Here is a 17,383-nt window from a genome sequence, read left to right on the forward strand (position 1 = left end):
ATAACTCTGGAATGAAAACAACATCAACACTGGGCCACGAGGAGTAACGCTGACGGCTCTTAAGTGCAGAAGTTCAGCTGATGATAATGTTTTAAACCTTTATCTTATGTTTGCAATATGCAAGGATGCAAAAGCTTTGTTTGTGTCTCCAGCTCGTGATGAGTTTTTAACCACTTGAATGGTGGAAATATTTTATTTGAACTTCCCCCTTTGCACTGTATGAGGGCTTGTTGTCCTTGCACAGTGTCCTTGTGTTGAGTTTTAACCTAAAAGAGACTCCAGCAAAAACTATTGCAGATCTTCTTTTTTCTTTTTTTTTTGTAGGAGTTTTATTCCATGAGGTGTTTGTGCAAATGTTTAGTTCATAGATGGAGTTTTGTGATCTAGTGACAGGCTGATTCTTTACAATGTGTTCTGGGTCACGACGCTTGCGAGCGCTTTAAACAAATAACATTTTTACTGCTCTAACTCTTTATTTGCTAACATGCACAATAAATGTTATTTCACAGTTTAATGAAACTGTAACTGTATAAGAACTAAAAAATTGTTATTTTAATGGTAATTTATCTCAGCACTGTGTATCCAACCAAGTATAACACAGTACATTTTTTCTCTTTCTTTTCTCTCTGTTTCTCTCTCCCTCTCAATAAATCCAAATATATTTAAGTCAAATACAAATCTCTGCAACCCAAATATAAATCTATAGCAATAACGTTACATTATGTTATTTTCTTTGTCGTGCTTCAACCAAAATAAATAAATAAATAAAATAAAAACTACTCAGTTTAACACCAAGACACCGTTTGTACACACACGACCTTTTACCTGGAAACCAGAGTAGTTCATGTTCAGATGATCACAGATCACAAAAGGCACAAACCACAGAGAGGAAAGAAAGGCGCATGAAGGATGTCACAAGTGGAGACACACAGTGTGTTTTTGGTGGCAGTTGATAATGACAAGAGACGCCCCACACCAATAAGGATGAAGTGACAGCACAAGTTTATCATCGTTAAAACTTCCTACCTTTTTAATTGTCAGCTTCCGCTGTCCTGACCGGAGCGGCGTAGGGGGATTCAAGTTAACAGGTTGTTTAACAGCTTGTAAAATAAGGCAGCACAGTGAAAAAAAAAAAGACATGTTGTGTGTCTCGCTGTGAACAAAAAGCACCTGCCGGGTGCCAGCGGCTACAGGGGCGGAGGCAAAAGATGAGTTTACAGTGGGAAGACCACCCATGGCAGTCTGTCTGGTGCTTTAGGGGGGCAACAATAGTGAGGAGTTACAGTCACAAGCCCTCGTCACTAAACGCCTCGTCTCTGTCTGGACAGATCTGCTCCACCTGTCGCTCCCGTCTGTCAGGGTTGCCTTGGGGATTTTTTCCTACAGTAAAAGCGATTGAAGCGACTGGCGAGACAGAGCACTGAGGATTCATGTTTTCCGATTGGTGCTTTTAAAAGTTATTGGTAATTATCTTACGAAGTTATCCCTTCATAACGAACCTTAAATGGATTTGATCATATTGTGCCTTTAAATAAAAACCATTTACACTGGAAAATTGGTTTTCAAAATGGTGCTAATTAAACGCGGAAATGATTTTAAACTGCACCTGCTGTGATCTCAGACCAATACAGAACAAGACGTGAGAAAACAGCACATTACAACAAACAATGCTCTGCCCTCAACACTGTCGTTTTAGAGGCCGTTTGAACAGAAACTCCAGAGGAGGAAATCGTCTCTTGTTTGTCGGCGTCAACACTCACAGAGCTCATAGGAAAACTTCATTTGCTCACAATGCTGCTTTTGTTATTTCAGTTTCATCGACGCCTCTCCTCAAAGACTAAATGGAGGCTGTTTTTTACACGGAGACGTCAATATCGCCCGTCAGCTTTGTTTGCTGTGACAACATGTTGTGTTTTTGTCAAAACCACAGAGGCACTGTCAGTGTCACAGGAAATGGGACGTAGCGGTAAATAAATATGACAGCACGAGCTGCTGCTTTGATTTCAGTATACATAATACTAATAATGTGCATTTAAAATATCAACCATTTAAAAAAAAATGTCACTGTCTTTTACACGTGTTTCAAGAATGTGATTTTGACCATTTTTGTGTATTTGGCTATTACGTTACTCAGTGTTACATCACTGCAATGTGTTTATATTCCCACAATAGATGAATGATTTCATTACAGGTCAAATCTGTCTAAGATGTCAACATTTCTGAAACTGGGTCAAAAATCTATTTCTTTACATCATAAAACATTTATGTTATTTAGTATTATTTTTATGTGTACACTTGCTGAGCACTTTATTAGGAACACCTGCTTATTCGTTCAGTTATTTCATTCAGGCAGCAGTGTGGTGCATGAAATCCTGCAGACAAGAGGTCAGCTGCTGATCTCCTGAGATTTTCATGCACAATAGTTTCTAGAGTTTTTACTCAGAATGGTGCGAAACCCAAAAAAAATCTCAGACGGAAACTCCTCGTTGATGACAGAGGTGAGAGGAGAATGGTCGGACTGGTTGGAGCTGACAGGAAGGCTATAGTAACTCAGATAACCACCAACCAATCCATGGACCCAACCTGCTTCATGTGAACGACCAAAACTAATCAATAATCATTTGAATACTACAGCCTCTATAAGTATTGTCGCCGACTATGTGCGTCCCCGTGTGGCCACAGTTCATCTCCTAATGTCTACTTCCAGCAGGACGATGCACCATGTCACAAAACAAAAGTCTGGTGTCAAGCCGGTTTTCACGAACACGACGGTGAGTTCAGTGACCTATAGTGACCTCCCCAGTCTCCAGATGTGAACCCAGTAGAACAGATCACCTGTGTGAGAAGTGATGTGATGCGGTCAAATCAACACGGAGCAGAATCTCCGAGGAAAGTTTCCAACATCTTGTGGAATCCATGACATTAGGTGTTCCTAATAAAGTGCTCAGGGGTTTCCCACAATAATAAACACCTTTACATATCCACAATGTAAAACATATGCGATGATATAATTTCATATTAAATCACAGGCCTGATCATCTACACATACAGCTCGTCTGTGTTGCAACGTCCGTCGCGGGGGGGACGACGACAACAAGCTCATATTCCATCCCAGTGAAATAACGTGAGATTTCCATGGCAACAGAGGAGACATTATTCTGCTGAGAGGCTGTCACTCAGCGCCGGGGCTCATAAGAGCGCCGAGTGCGTGTGTGCGCATCAGCATATGAGAAAGAATGTGCGAACATGTGTGTCTTTGTGTGTGTGTGTGTGTGTGTGTGAGAGACATAATGGGTGTAAATGTGGACGGTGGAAACCTGAACCTCCTTGACGCTCTGCAGAGGCTCCGACAGAGCCGACCCAGGAAGCTGCCAAAGATGAATTTACTGCAGAAAATAAAACTGCTACGAAACGAAAAGTTCATCTGTAACTAAAGTAAGATTTTCTGACATTTATGTGTTTGAAGTTTCCTGAATGTACTGGCTAAATTGCTTAGACGCTTAAATATGATAAAGGCATTGGATGTTAATTGTGCTAAGTTTATTATTGACTTCCAGACAGTGCATCCATTTAAACTCCAGTGGATATTTATTACTAATATTTATTATTGGAAACTGTATTTGTCGTTTATGCTGAATTGTATGTTTGTTTATAGACACATTTCACATTTAAGCTCCTTTGAATAAAAGCCTCAAGGTCGTGCTAGCTTAGCATTTAGAAATAACCTGGCAGTGTACCAACTTATCCCTCTCTGCTTCACCTCTAATTGGCACAAAATAAAAATGGTTCGTTCCAGGAAACTTCTCAGGAGATTGGAAAAAAAGAAACGTTTGCAGACCTGTAAATTAAAGTGGTGAAGCCGTTTCTTCTATAAATTATGTGGAGTTATGAATAAACAGCAGGAGGATCTGCGTAGTTTGCACGAGCAGCGACAGCCGCCGTGACCGACCCATAACCCACAGAAAACCTACTGATGTGCAGAGGAAGGGAGAGAAAAAAAAACAGAACGAACGATACGATAAAATGAACGCACCTCTTCCAGCTGGCAGGCTTTGATGATGGAGGTGTAGCGGTACTCGTCGTAGGTCAGGCCGAACAGGATGTTGTCACGGATCGTCCCCGGCATGATCCAGGAAGTCTGCGGTGAGAAGGAGATGCGACCGCTGTGTCTGATTTTACCTTCTGACGGCACCAACTCTCCGAGGATCATCATGAGCAGGGAACTCTGGAGGAAATTGGGGGGGGTCTTTATTTCTGAGGCATTAAGCGGCGATGAGACTGAACCTCAACTAAAATCCCTTTTGGATGAGATGATTCCTACCTTCCCTGAGCCAGTGGATCCAGCCACCGCCAGCATCTTGCCCTTCTCCAGGTACAGGCTGATGTTTTTGAGGACAGGTGTGACGTAGAGGTTGGTGAAGAAGAGGCCGGCGTCGCCGTTCGGGTGTCCGTTTGCTTTGTTCTCCTGCTTGATCTTCTCGAACAGCTCACCGATGCCCTGCAGGAAAAGGTTAGAGGTTTTTTAGGTTTTTTTTTTAGATGGCGGTTATACTGAACTATCTAAAGGCACATTGTTCTGTTTTTTTATCAGATTTTCGATTAAAAATATCAATTGTTTATTAGAGAAGTTGATATAAATTGATGATCTGTGCTCAGACAGGTTATTGCATTTGAAAGTGAACAGCTCAGAATATGCTTCCAGTGACAATCGTCATTTCATAATGTTTCTCCCTAACATCAGCATTTGTTAATATTTCTTATGTTTTTAAGTTTTTTAAACAGAGTGTACCCTTCAACTGCTCCTTTCATAATCACACATTCACTCTCGAGCTCAACAGATTTGACTAATTCTACGTGAATAAACTTCGAGATGAAGCCCGTAGAATTCGTCTTTGGGACAAATCATTTTAACTGTGCTAGGCTGTGCCGTGCAATGCTTTGGCACACTCTACCACCCCCATCTCACGTCACGTAACGGCGGCGTCACAGCTGAGTGAGTGCGTCCGTCAAGACAGTGACATCAGTTCAAACTTCTCTGTGAGAAACAGGAGATTCTGCAAAGACAGAACCTTCACAATGGCCTTATTTCACCTCCTCTGTCACCGTCTGTGTAAAGATTAACGGGTGACACATCTTGGAAAAAAAAAAAGGGGAACTCTGCTTGACTCCACGGCTTAATCATTGACCCCCGTGACATTTCATGGGTCAGCGTTCCTCTAATGCCGGGGCTCGCTGTGGTTTGTGTAGGTTTCGTCCGTGCGATTCTCATTCTAATGAGCTGACGTACATGCTGTCAGCAGTAAAGAAAAGGCAACACCCCTCCCATTCATCCGCCAGTGGCACATTCCAGGAAGAGGAGAAGGCAAGAGGAGAATCTGGGAATTAGGTGATGAACACAACTCTGAGTCTCAAAGGGAGATTCAGTGTTCCCAGCAAAGTTTGGTGACGACACCAGGGGAAATTAATTATGCAAAGTGATGGGAGGGGGGGGCGCACACACACACACACACACACACACAGTTGGATGTTGGTTTTCTCACGGTATTGGGTGGTCAATGAATCACACCTGTTAGACCAAGTTTACAGCCTCTGCCTATAGATAAGATTATACTACCCACTCCCAGTCATGATGGGAACTTAACATTTATACCTATAATGCATGGTGGATTTAAGGTTTAGCTTCTTTAAACATGCCAGTAACACACACACACACACACACACACACACACACACACCCACACACACACACACACACACCCACACACACACACACACACACCCACACACACACACACACACACCCACACACACACACACACACACCCACACACACACACACACACACCCACACACACACACACACACACACACACACAGTAAATGCACTACAGCCTGTTATCATCTAGAAATAAGAAAGTTAATCGATCTGACTGTTTTTGTTTCTTCCCTCTGCTCTGTCTCGTGGTTTAGAAACAACTGATTATTAGCATCAGTTCAAAGTTTATTTTGTTATGCTCGGCTCTCCACTGTGTACACATCCATCTGCAACAAAAGCATCCATAAACCTTATCATTTCGGGATCATTTCCTGGAAAGATCTCACAAAACCGAGGACATTAATAATTAATCAGCATCAACAATTCTTCAGAGCGAAAGGTGTGTGAACGTCACAGATAAAAGCCAGTAAAACTTTTGCCTGTTGTCCACAGATGCACAAAAACAAACAGTTATTTCACACAGCAGTGGGTTTAAGTTTGTTTTAGTCACATGTTACGCAATCCAGATAATCCTGAAAGTTGTCCAGGAATATTATTCAAAATCTAGAATTGTGTTTGGCTACATGTTAAATAAATGTAATTTACTTTAATTTCCACAGATTCCCATTATGCCTAAACAAATTTACTTGATCTAGACAGTGTAATCAAAATACCAAATTTACTTGTGTTGTGCAGGAAAAAAAAATCCTGTCAGCTGTTAAAAAAACAAAAGCTTTTTAATGGAGGAGATTTTGTGTTGAAGCATTTCATCATCAACCAGTTATCCCTCCTATAAAACAACACTTCCCCATCGTTTGACTGCACGTCACTAAATCAATGTTGTTTACACATTAGATAAAGTTTATTTTCACCACATATCACTTTCAGTTCTGACACACGAGGACACGAACAAACCTCGTCCCAGGACGCAGACACATTGACCAGCTCCACTTCAGTCGTGGTCAGGTTGTACTCCAGCACTCTGTATTCTTCCTTCATCAAGAACTCCTGGGGGAAAAAAACAGAGGATCTCAACACGGACGTAAAGGTATAAAAACTGATGCGGCGACTGACGGCGCCCTACAGGGCCCCACACCACTCTCTGGACCCACCTCGATCTTCTGCACCAGTGCCAGCGTGTCGTACCACATCTGGATGGAGCCCGGCAGCTGGCGGGTCAGCGTCATTCGCAGAACCATGCAGTAGGAGGCCGTGGTGAAGATCCGCCGCAGGATGATGCCTTTGCTGAGCGCGTGGGGCACGATGGCCGACACGATGACCAAGATGGCAGAGAAGAAGTACGAGGCGCTGTAGAAGTAACGCAGAGAGCCGATCTTCCTCGTCAGCGTCATCTCGTCCCTGAGGAGGGAGGGGAGTAGTTTCAGTTTATACTGAAGCTAGCGGAGGAACTTTCATGAACATCGCAACCGTGGTTACCAGTGCATCAGTTTTTCATGCTGCTATCTTCAGGTAAATGTGAAGTCTTGGTATCTCCGTGTCAGCTCTGATACTAATCAACATTTTTTTCTGCACCATGACATCAAAACTCTTTCCCGTATGTTTAATATACTTGCCAATTACAGTGCTCCTGATCCTGGCACTGATGAGCGTCAGTGACGCCAGCGTGGTTCTGCAGGTTAAACCGCATGTTTTTAACATCTCTCTCTCACTTGTGGCACCAGGTCGACTCCATCTCTCTACAATCAAAGCCTTGCAGGTGTGATGTCGGCTGACTTCTCTGTGCTGCCTGCGTCTTTTTCCAGTTCAACTTATTACAGTATATCTACGACACATAATATACTGGACACGGAGTATAAAAAAGGATACCTGTAATATGATTAGGGGCCTCTATACTGTCTGTGAATTTATGAAAACAGAACTGGTTCAAATCTCCACGTTGCAAACAATGACACTAAAACTAAGCTGGGTTCCCTGAATCTGACACAAGTTGGTCCTAAACCTGCCAATACCTGACCTGAGGATGTTTAAAATGATTAAAGAGCCTTTAAATAATAATAAGTTTGAATGAGCAGATGATACACTGCTATAGTTGTGTGTGTGTGTGTGTGTGTGTGTGTGGTGTCTTACTGCCTGATGTTCTTGATGATGGTTTCCATCACCTCCTCCCAGCCGTACGCCTTCACAGAGTGGATGTTTTCCACAATCTCCGAGGTGAGAGCCAGGCGGCGGCTGATCATCCCCGCTCGCTTTGCCCTGTCAGCAGGAGACAGATTTTTAAAGCAGCATCACACACGGATGAAGATTTCTGCACGAATGCACAACCTTGTGTGCGAACATGAATCCGTACATACATACAAGCATATGTGCATGATGTGTTCGCGTGCACTGTTTTACATATGCACAAGATGTTCAAAAATGTTGTATAATGTGTAAGTGCGATAGTGTTTCCCCACCGGTGAGGTCCCATCTTCTGTGAGAGCCAGGCCTGGATGATGCCCAGCAGGGTCAGAGTTGCCAGAGCACAGAAGCCGTTCACCTCGATCAGCTCCCATATCAGACCCACACACAGTATACACTGCAGGGGGGTGATCCACACAAAGTGGGCCAGACCCAGACTCTGGAGTACACACACAACACACAGAGATGACATGAATGTACATAAAAAAGGTGACTGGAAAGCTGTAAATGTTTCCGATAAGGAAAGATATTTTTGCTCCTCCACGGAGAGAGGTCAGAGGTCAGAGGTCGGGTTCAAGGAGTACTCAACTAAAAACCTGTTCTTATGTTCCTATGTTTGAATTTCATACCCTCACTGCCTGCAGGTTTGAGCAGGAGGCTTAGAGAAGTTAAAGGCCAGGAGCTCTGAGGAGCTCGGATCAATATAAACAAAACGCAGCCCCGTGCAACAAAGAGTGAGCAGCTAACTACGCTAGCTAGCAACAAACAGCAACTGTGTCTTCAGCTGTATTTTGGTAAAAACAAGAGGGTTTGGAACATGTGGTCCTGGGCGTACAGACAGAGAGTACAGGAAGAGGGTTATATTATGGTTTGTTATTATAGGAAGTCGTAGAAGAAGAAAGAAGGAGTCTATTTAAATACATTTGTGGTTTTAAGGAGTGAAGGAGTGAATATGTAATACTCAAACATAACGCATGCTTCATATGACTTTATTACTTTAACCACGGTCGAGTCTTGAACCTGGTGTTATCCAACCAGTGAGGCACCGCCGGTGTCCACACCTTCATTTACCTCAGTGAGGTCAGAGGTCAGGGTTCACCGCAGGCCACTGAGGAGTTGTGACGTTTTTTTTTTTTTTAGATACTGACGTCCATTATACATTACAGGGAATGAAAAGTTTGTGGGGCAACAGAATGAATGTGTGGGAAGAAGTGAGCGAGGAACAAAAGACACAAACAAAAACAGGAATGTATCAAACAAACAAAAGCAAACTTTGTTTTTTAAGGAATTCACTTTCATCCCAGTTAACGCTGCGCTGATGAATCTCAGCTGCAGCAGAGACGAGAAACTTTCTCAGCTCTCACCTCGACAAGCTCCGTCTTTATCCTCTCACCTGAGGGAATCAACTCTGCTGAATATCACAACTTCCCTTCTTTCATCAAACACACACACACACACACACACACACACACACACACAACCAGACTGGGTAACCCCCACCAGGAGAGAGTGGTGCATTAGCCAGGCCACATCCAAGCCAGGTGATAATTGTCTCAAAGCAGGTGACAGAGTGTTTCCACATTCAGCGCCTCAGTGAGACTGAGGGCAAGACTCAGCTCAGCCCACACACACACACACACACACACACACACACACACACACACACACACACACACACACACACACTTGCCCTCCAGGTATGTCGTCTTGCCTAATCAGAAATTTGTGTCCCACGCCGATTCACAGTTAGAGAGTACTTTGCTTGTGTACACACACCTTTGTGTGTGTGTGTGTGTGTGTGTGTGTGTGTGTGTGTGTGTGTGTGTGTGTGTGTGTACTGATCCAGACCCTCAGTATGAAGAACACAAAGCTGAGTGTTTGGTGATGGATTCACTGAAGTCAGTGAGGGTGTCTCCCTCATGCTGCCCACAGCAACATAAACAGGTATTTATGAGTGGAAAACTACTGCACTCCAAGTCAAAAGAGCAGTCACTTGATTTCTGCACCCAAAGGTCAATTTCAAAGATTCTTCACATTGAAACTTTATTAAAATATCACTCTGCGTACTTCAGAAACCTCCATAACGTGCACTGGTGTCTGGGAGTAAACGGTGCATTGAAATCTTAGTTTGCAATTAATCTCTGTACTATTTCTAAAAATATGATTTTGCGAACAAAATCTTTCAGTGAACTTCACGTATCATTAGTAGGAATTTATACTTTGTTTACATTTTCATGCTATCCCAATTATGTGTTGTACATGTAAACACCTTATCCTGGCCGGATACACCAGCTGAAGTACTCCAGGTGAAAACAGGACGCTGTGGCATGTAAGACCCTCATCCACGTTTCTTACATTTCCCTGCCATGTTTGCAGCTGGAGTTATGTAGTAGTTAATCAGTAGTAGAAAAAAATAAGATGCTTAAATGATGATCGACGTGAAAGGGAAAGTCTGTAGATGCTCTGCACCGTCACTGGTGATGAGACGTGAAAACCAAATCCAGCGGCGTAATAAATGCATCAGACACTATGAGATGTTAAGGAATCAGGACACCTGCTCACACCTGCTCACACAGCTTCATACACCTGGAGCATTCTTTGTAGCAGTCACCTCAGCCAGCCAGTGTACGGCAGGGACTGTACATTTGGATTTGGAGCATCTAAATGACTCTGAGCAGCAGTTGATGGGATGGAGTAATGGAGAGAAACACCTGCTCCAGTGTATATGTCATGTAACGACAACATTTGGGTTTTTCTCTCACCTCATCCAGCTTGTTGAGGTGGGCCGACATCAGACTGACCAGCTGACCGGTGCTGATCTTATCCAAGACTCGGCTGGAAAGCTTCAGGGTCTGAAAAGGTTGAAAGGTCACGGGTCAGTTGAAAGAAAAAAGGGGAAAAAAGTGAATTGGATTGAGAGGAAGCCGGTGACGCGTGACCAGGTTTTGACACCAGGCCGTCACCCCCCCGGCCCCGCCCTTACAGCTTCCTGAGGATTGCCACTGCTGGACTTCCTCATGTGAGAAGCTTTCTGGGAACGTTCAGTCATGCATGCTAATAAACAAGGTGGAAGCATTTAGCTGATGAGGTAGCTCCTGAACGGCCCGACTCTTAGAAACAACATGAAGAAAAAAAAAAACAAAAATGTTGTTTCAGCTGACGAATGCTCACAAAAAAAAACAAAAACAAAACTACTATCTAATCAGCTGGGTTGTATTGTCTTGTACCGACAACTACATGTTACAGCAGCAGTTTTAAGTAGCGACTGTTTGACAGTGTTATCAGGGGAAAAGCCCTCGGCGCCACAACATTTACCAACATCTAACCCTAACTCTACATGAAGTCACTTTTAATTGTGCAAATAATAATTAAAAGATCAGATCATCAAATTATGTGGTTTTCATTCTTTTTTAAAAAATGCATAAATGACATAACATCTTATCTTGTATTAATTACTTTGGAAAACAGAATTAATTTTTGACTTCATGAAATCCAGTCCGAGCTCCATCCCCTCCAGACACCAGCTGATGCACATCCAGTTGAATTTAAACATGAAAAAGGTACAAAACACAAAAAGAAAGAACAGAGTCTTCGTTCCAAAACGAGCCGCCCTCCTCTTACCTTCTTGTAAATGAGACTGAAGAGGGCGATGCGGATCTGCATGCCCAGGTGATGCAGGCCAAAGATGGCAGGCTGCAGCAGGAGGAAGCGGGCGATGAAGAGGAGGGTGAGGCCCAGGGCCAGGAAGTATCCCTGGCTCCGCTCCGGAGCGTGGAACGGGTCAAAGGAGGCGATGATGCGACCCAGAAGCTGAGGCTGCACCGTCTTGGAAGCCTCCTACAATAAGAGATGGGACAACGGGACAGAAAAGTTTATTTAATCTACTTCCTTTATTTACTTTTCTTTCTCGTTGAATTAACTCCTGTTTTTTCAAAACAGAAATCACCTCTACCAAGGTGCATAATCTTTTTTTTTTTTTTCCTTTTTTAATCTAAGTTTGATTAAAAGAAATAAAATTAATGGATCCACAACTTGTCTATATAACAATTACATCAAGGTGCAACTGACCATCATATAATTGAGATTCTACTAAATATTTAAGAACATCCAACGACCACATTCTCCTTCAGCTTCCACTAAAAGCCTTTTCAAAAGCTTTTCCATTTTCCCCACACAGCCTCTTCAACACCTAACAGGCATTCTCGTCGTCGTGACAACCACCTCCAACTGTACTGACTTATGCAACGGCTGCTGTTGCCCCCTTCCCCATAAGCCCAGGACAGTGAGGCGGTTTGTGGCACTACGGTGAGACATGCTTGTGATGTTTGTACGTCACAGCACGCACACACACACACACACACACACACACACACACACACACACACACACACACACACACGGAGCTGGCAATTGGATGGATGGAAACCCTGGGAATGTTTAAAACTATTGTTGAAAACTGTATTTTTGTGTTGTTTACTTAACGACAATCAGTGCCTTTAAATATATAAAAACAAGATTAGAAACATAAATCAGAAACTATTCGCTGCAGGCTTGTCTGTACCGACGCTGACTGAAAAAAGGATGTTTAACTCAAACAATATTATAATTTAATTAATTCTTTTGAACCAGTCAGCTGAAGCCAAAAGCCGAGGCAAATTAACACCTTAAGATAACAGCACCACCCCTGGAAAACAGTTGTCAAATACAACAACAGGTATTTTAAATTCCAACGCAATAGCTACAAATGCTAATTTCATGTTTTCTAATGTGTGTTTAGTGGGTGATGGTGGTCGGGGTTTTGTTTTCTTCCATGAAGGTTATACAAGCCGTACAGGAAAGTGTGTTGTGGGACGCTGCACCTTCATCACATTTGCCCAATGTGAAATGATATCAAGGTTATGACGTCACCAATTCCCCTCCACAACTTTATACAGTGTTGAGTTCAAACTAAAACTTTATTCACTCCACCAACAAATAAACAAACCTAACACCGAACAGTGCACGAGGAATGATGGGTGTTATATCTGAAACCGCCCAACTTGTGTCAGTGTTTCCACCGTGCAGGACGGAGCGACGGACTCACCCCGAGGTAGAGGAGGACACCGAAGAAGGCGAAGGGGCCGAAGAAGCAGCGGGCCAGCGCTCGCATCAGCCTGGGCTTGTTCTTGGCTGACACCACCTCTCTGTCCCATTCTCTGCAGGGAGGACAGAGTTACAACACAGTAAACAGCAGTGCAGGCAGGGGTGGGAGAATAACACATCCACCAGCCAAATGCCAGCAACGCTTGGCTGTTGCTATTCTATTTGTCTACTACTACGTTGGCAATAGACCAGCTGTCCAGTGTTTAATAGTCCTTTCTACAACTTTGGCTGGTGATTCAGTCACAGAATGAAAAGCTGCGGTGCATTTAAATTTATTTTCACAAACACAATAAACTTTTTATTTGTTTATTTCTCTGCTAAATTTGCAGATTTGTCAGAAATCATCTTTATTTTTTATTTAGAAAGAAATTCACTGGGGCAAATGGACACCTTGTTGCAAGCTTGTCACAGTACTGTTGGATTAACTTCCCACAACCGCCCTGGCAGGCGGTTACAGCTACAGTAAGTAGCTGCATTGTTCTCCGGGCGTCATTTATAACCCGGGTGATCTGGCTGACCGGCTCAGCGCTGAGTGATGGCACAAGAAGTGGAGAATAGAAAGGATGAGCAAAGGAGGAGAAGGAAGGAGGGCAGACCAGTGAGGAAGAGAGAGATAAAAAAACAGAGTAAGTGGACAAGGTTATCCTAGGTATTGATATCCTGAAGTTAAATAACAATGGATTCTACCAAGCTCTAAAAGACAAACAGAAGTAGAAGTTTTCAACAGTGTATTCGTCTCAATTTGCAGATTAAATGTAACTGATCCCTCAGATCAGCAACAGCGTCGATACTGACCCTATTATATGGATCGAGTATCAGCCACGACATGACCGGTGCAAAGTAAACACAGTTTCTGCATCGATGCTGCTCGAAATTTGAAAGTGTTTCCTTTCACTGTTACAGTCATTCTGTCGCGGCCTGCTGCCCACGTTAACTTTTAGGGGCCAGAGGAAACCCTGACCTCAGGTTATTACCTTCTACAAAAATGATCCCAATGAGTTCCAGTGTCATTTTACACACACGAAACACACTGCAGGATCCAAAGCCATCCCCTTTGCTTAAAGATTGCACGCTCAGCCACAATATTAGACCGACTCATTCATGTCCCGTCATTACCTCATTCATGCTCATCTCGAATGACATCAGAACTACTGTGACTCTTCATTCTCGGTCAGAGCAAGCTGCAAGCTCATTGGCTCAATGACGCTGATGCGATTTTGCTCGTTAACTTCTTAGGTATCGAAAGTGACGAAGGCGTTTTTTCGATTCCACCACAGTATCAAACCAAGTGGGTCGGTTCTATATAAGTATCCTTGTTGGAGCCCTGCGCACCCAAACAGAACTTTTGGATTTAGAAGCTAGACTCTTTTTTTTTTTTTTGTCTTTCTATCTCTTGTTTATATCTGATTTTGTAATTTGCAGCATAATGAAAAAAGTCAGCAGAGCTCGTAGAATCGAGTTGAGCCAAGCTGGGTGATGAAGGGGGCTGACGGTACACAGCGTGCTGCAATGGAAGTTAAAGTTCACATTCCCAGAAGCCCTCACTGTCGGCCTGATCGGAATAATGAAAGCAAAAAAAGAAATCACCCACCGCTGCTCATTCATCACCCGGTGGGCTCTGGGCCCTTTTCTAAAAGGTCAACTTTTTTAACACCCATGTACATTAACTGGCTTGTTGGCACCATTAAGCGTGACGCGGGCCCCTGGGTGACCGAGAGGCAGGGGCCGGTTTGGGACACCGCTGCGGTTGTTAGGCAAGGTAAAAAAGTATTTAATCTTTGGGATAACATCTGACTCCTGAGAAAAGAAAGATTTGTCAAAGATGTGGCATTTGTTTAGCGCTGTAAAAAAAAAAGGAAGAGAGACGGCACAGACCGGGAGAGGAATAGAAAAGAGTGACAATAATGGGGGAAAAAAAAAAAAAAGATTATGGGGCAAATACTGTGGAGAGCAACATGATTTAATGAGAGTAAAGAAAAGACACAAAATGAAGAAGAAAAAGAAGAGAGAAAGTACAAAAAGGCAGAGAGAGAGAGAGAGAGAGAGAGAGAGAGAGAGAAATCCAGGACACCAAAGAACAAGAGGGACAAATGAAACAAGACAAAAAGGGAGAAAGAGAAATAAATATGGCAGCAGGTATAAGGGTCAGAGACAAAGCAAGAGACACAGAGTAGAGAAGGAAGAGTTAAACCGTGTCCATCGTCTGTTGTCTGCTTGTTTGTTTGGCACACACAGGTTTGGTTTATGTCTAGCCCCGTTTAAATGCCAGCCCATATTTTAACTTGACTCTGAGAGAAGGACGGCTGATGGTCTGCTACTGTAAACACATGTAAAGGGCACGTACAAAAAAAAAAAAAACAAAAAAACATCAAGCCTGCAGACTTCTGGGTTATTGCTTCTCTGCGTCTCCACTGAATGTGTTTTTGTTGATATACGCTGGTCATGCACACACCAGACACAGTGTGTAATGTACCTGTTGTGTGCATTGGCTGTAGCTGACCTCGACATTTTCAGAGCAATTTTTTGGCCATTTGTAGATTTTATGGGTTTCCCAGAGTGTCTCTCTACCGACAAGTAAGTTATCTGTGCAGCCAGATGACATTGCACGCACCGCATTGCATTCTGGTCTAATTTATGCCCTGTTTTCTGTGTGCAATGACTGAACATTAATGCAAAATGGCAGCTCTTCAAGGAAGCGTTTGGTGTTTGATTCTGAGGGAGTAACATCATTCTTTTGAAAAGGATTTATAATGAAATAACTTATCCCAAGAGGATGCGACATTACCTTAATAAGCCTACCTGAAAACACTGTCTTATACATAATTAAGAGTCATTATACATTTTCCTCGCCGTGCAAGCTTGTGGCACAGTTTGGACCAAAGGGAACCACGTAAATGATCCTTAAATTTCCACTTTCAGTCGGTCAAAACCACGAGTCGCGTACACAAGCTTACTGTAAACTGCACAAACCTTTCGAGTCGCTCAGAGAGGTTGTCTGCCAGATCAAACGAAGGAGCCTTGTACACATCTGACAGGTCCAACTTCTTTTTGAAGCCCTTCCTCAGCAGCGGTGTCATCCACCTGTAGAGAAAGCACAGATTAGACGGATTGTCGGGCAGCGGCTGATTGAAGCCAGCGAATGTGCACTTGAGCAGAAGCTAAGATGCAGAACATTTGGTTAGAACATCAACTTGAGGTACAGGTACATATGACACTACATCAACAACCACACTGAAGATACATTTTTGTCAATCAGGTGAAGATATCTGAGAGATGACACAGTATTTGTTTTTGTGTGGTCACAGGAAAAGCCTGCAGGGTTGGAGTGTCTGGAACCTTTAATGTAAACTGCTTTTTAGCTATAATCTGAGTAATCCCTGAGGTTTCACAGTCAGACTAATGACAGAGAAGGGGAGATAAAGTCAGATGTTTGCCGGTCCCTGTGACTGAATCATTTAAAAGAAAGACTGTCCCAGCCGGGTGACACACAGCAGACTTGTGAGACCTCTCATTTGTGTGAGGAGAGAGAGGACATGATGCATCAATGGAACTTCAGTACTGTATTAGAGGAAATTAAATGCCACAGGTAAAAGTACTAAAGCACAGAAATCCTGATGAAAAACAACATTTATAAAGCATTAATGTGTGCCATAGGTGCACTTTAAATCCCCACTGGTTATTATGGTTCATAATAATGTTGTGCGCAATGTGAGCATGCCTCATCAGAGCGCAACCCAACATTTAGCGCAGTTTTAAACCGTCAGATGCGCATTTTTACGCCTGGAGGCAGCGACACAAATGCACTTCTGTCATAAGGATCCATAAAGAGATAATTCTGCGGAGTCGCGCCGCCACTTAAAATCTGGTGTTATTTCTCTCAGAGGCAATAAAAGAGGATGAATGAAGATGGTCCCTGACAGTATGACGGCACTTTCTTGCGATGTTTTTACGCTTCGCAGTTACTTTTACTGTCCTCACCAAACAATCCGTGCCGGTCCAGCGCGGTGAGTCACATCTATTCAAAGTTCTTCAATCAAGCGTGCAAACTGAGAAATGGAGCAAGTGTAACACTTATTACTAGCAATGCTTGATTCATCAGTATCAGATTTTTTTCTCGCACGCGAGTGTGTGCAATTTCAGTTACAGTGGGTTTTTTTGTTGTTGTTGTTGTTGTTGCACTGATCTTCACGGGGAGAGCTGCGTCTGCACCTTACCATCCAGAGACAAACCGCGGCTCCGCGGACACACGGGGGAAGAACAAACGTGCCTTACCAGAAGAAAAACTTGGAGAAGAAGTTTGCATCTTCCACAGGTGACTTCTGCATCCTAAGTGCGCCGCCAGTTTGG

At 43.2% G+C, this 17,383-nt stretch overlaps 1 protein-coding gene across 1 annotated transcript in view; it reads right to left on the minus strand.

Annotated features, from left to right (window-relative positions):
• cftr (cystic fibrosis transmembrane conductance regulator) overlaps positions 1-17,383 on the minus strand; it is a 32,599-nt gene extending 15,216 nt beyond the window's left edge. Inside the window, exons 1-11 of the mRNA XM_022743595.1 lie at positions 17,309-17,383; positions 16,007-16,117; positions 12,978-13,089; positions 11,516-11,731; positions 10,657-10,746; positions 8,170-8,333; positions 7,844-7,969; positions 6,868-7,114; positions 6,671-6,763; positions 4,322-4,498; positions 4,034-4,225 (exon numbers count right to left, since the gene is read on the minus strand). Of these exons, the coding sequence (XP_022599316.1) occupies positions 4,034-4,225; positions 4,322-4,498; positions 6,671-6,763; positions 6,868-7,114; positions 7,844-7,969; positions 8,170-8,333; positions 10,657-10,746; positions 11,516-11,731; positions 12,978-13,089; positions 16,007-16,117; positions 17,309-17,361 (1,581 nt within the window). The 5' untranslated portion in view covers positions 17,362-17,383. The remainder of the gene's footprint in view (positions 1-4,033; positions 4,226-4,321; positions 4,499-6,670; positions 6,764-6,867; positions 7,115-7,843; positions 7,970-8,169; positions 8,334-10,656; positions 10,747-11,515; positions 11,732-12,977; positions 13,090-16,006; positions 16,118-17,308) is intronic.

This window comes from Seriola dumerili, unplaced genomic scaffold (genome assembly GCF_002260705.1).
Source record: "Seriola dumerili isolate Sdu_G_001 unplaced genomic scaffold, Sdu_1.0 BDQW01000070.1, whole genome shotgun sequence".
NCBI lineage: Eukaryota > Metazoa > Chordata > Actinopteri > Carangiformes > Carangidae > Seriola > Seriola dumerili.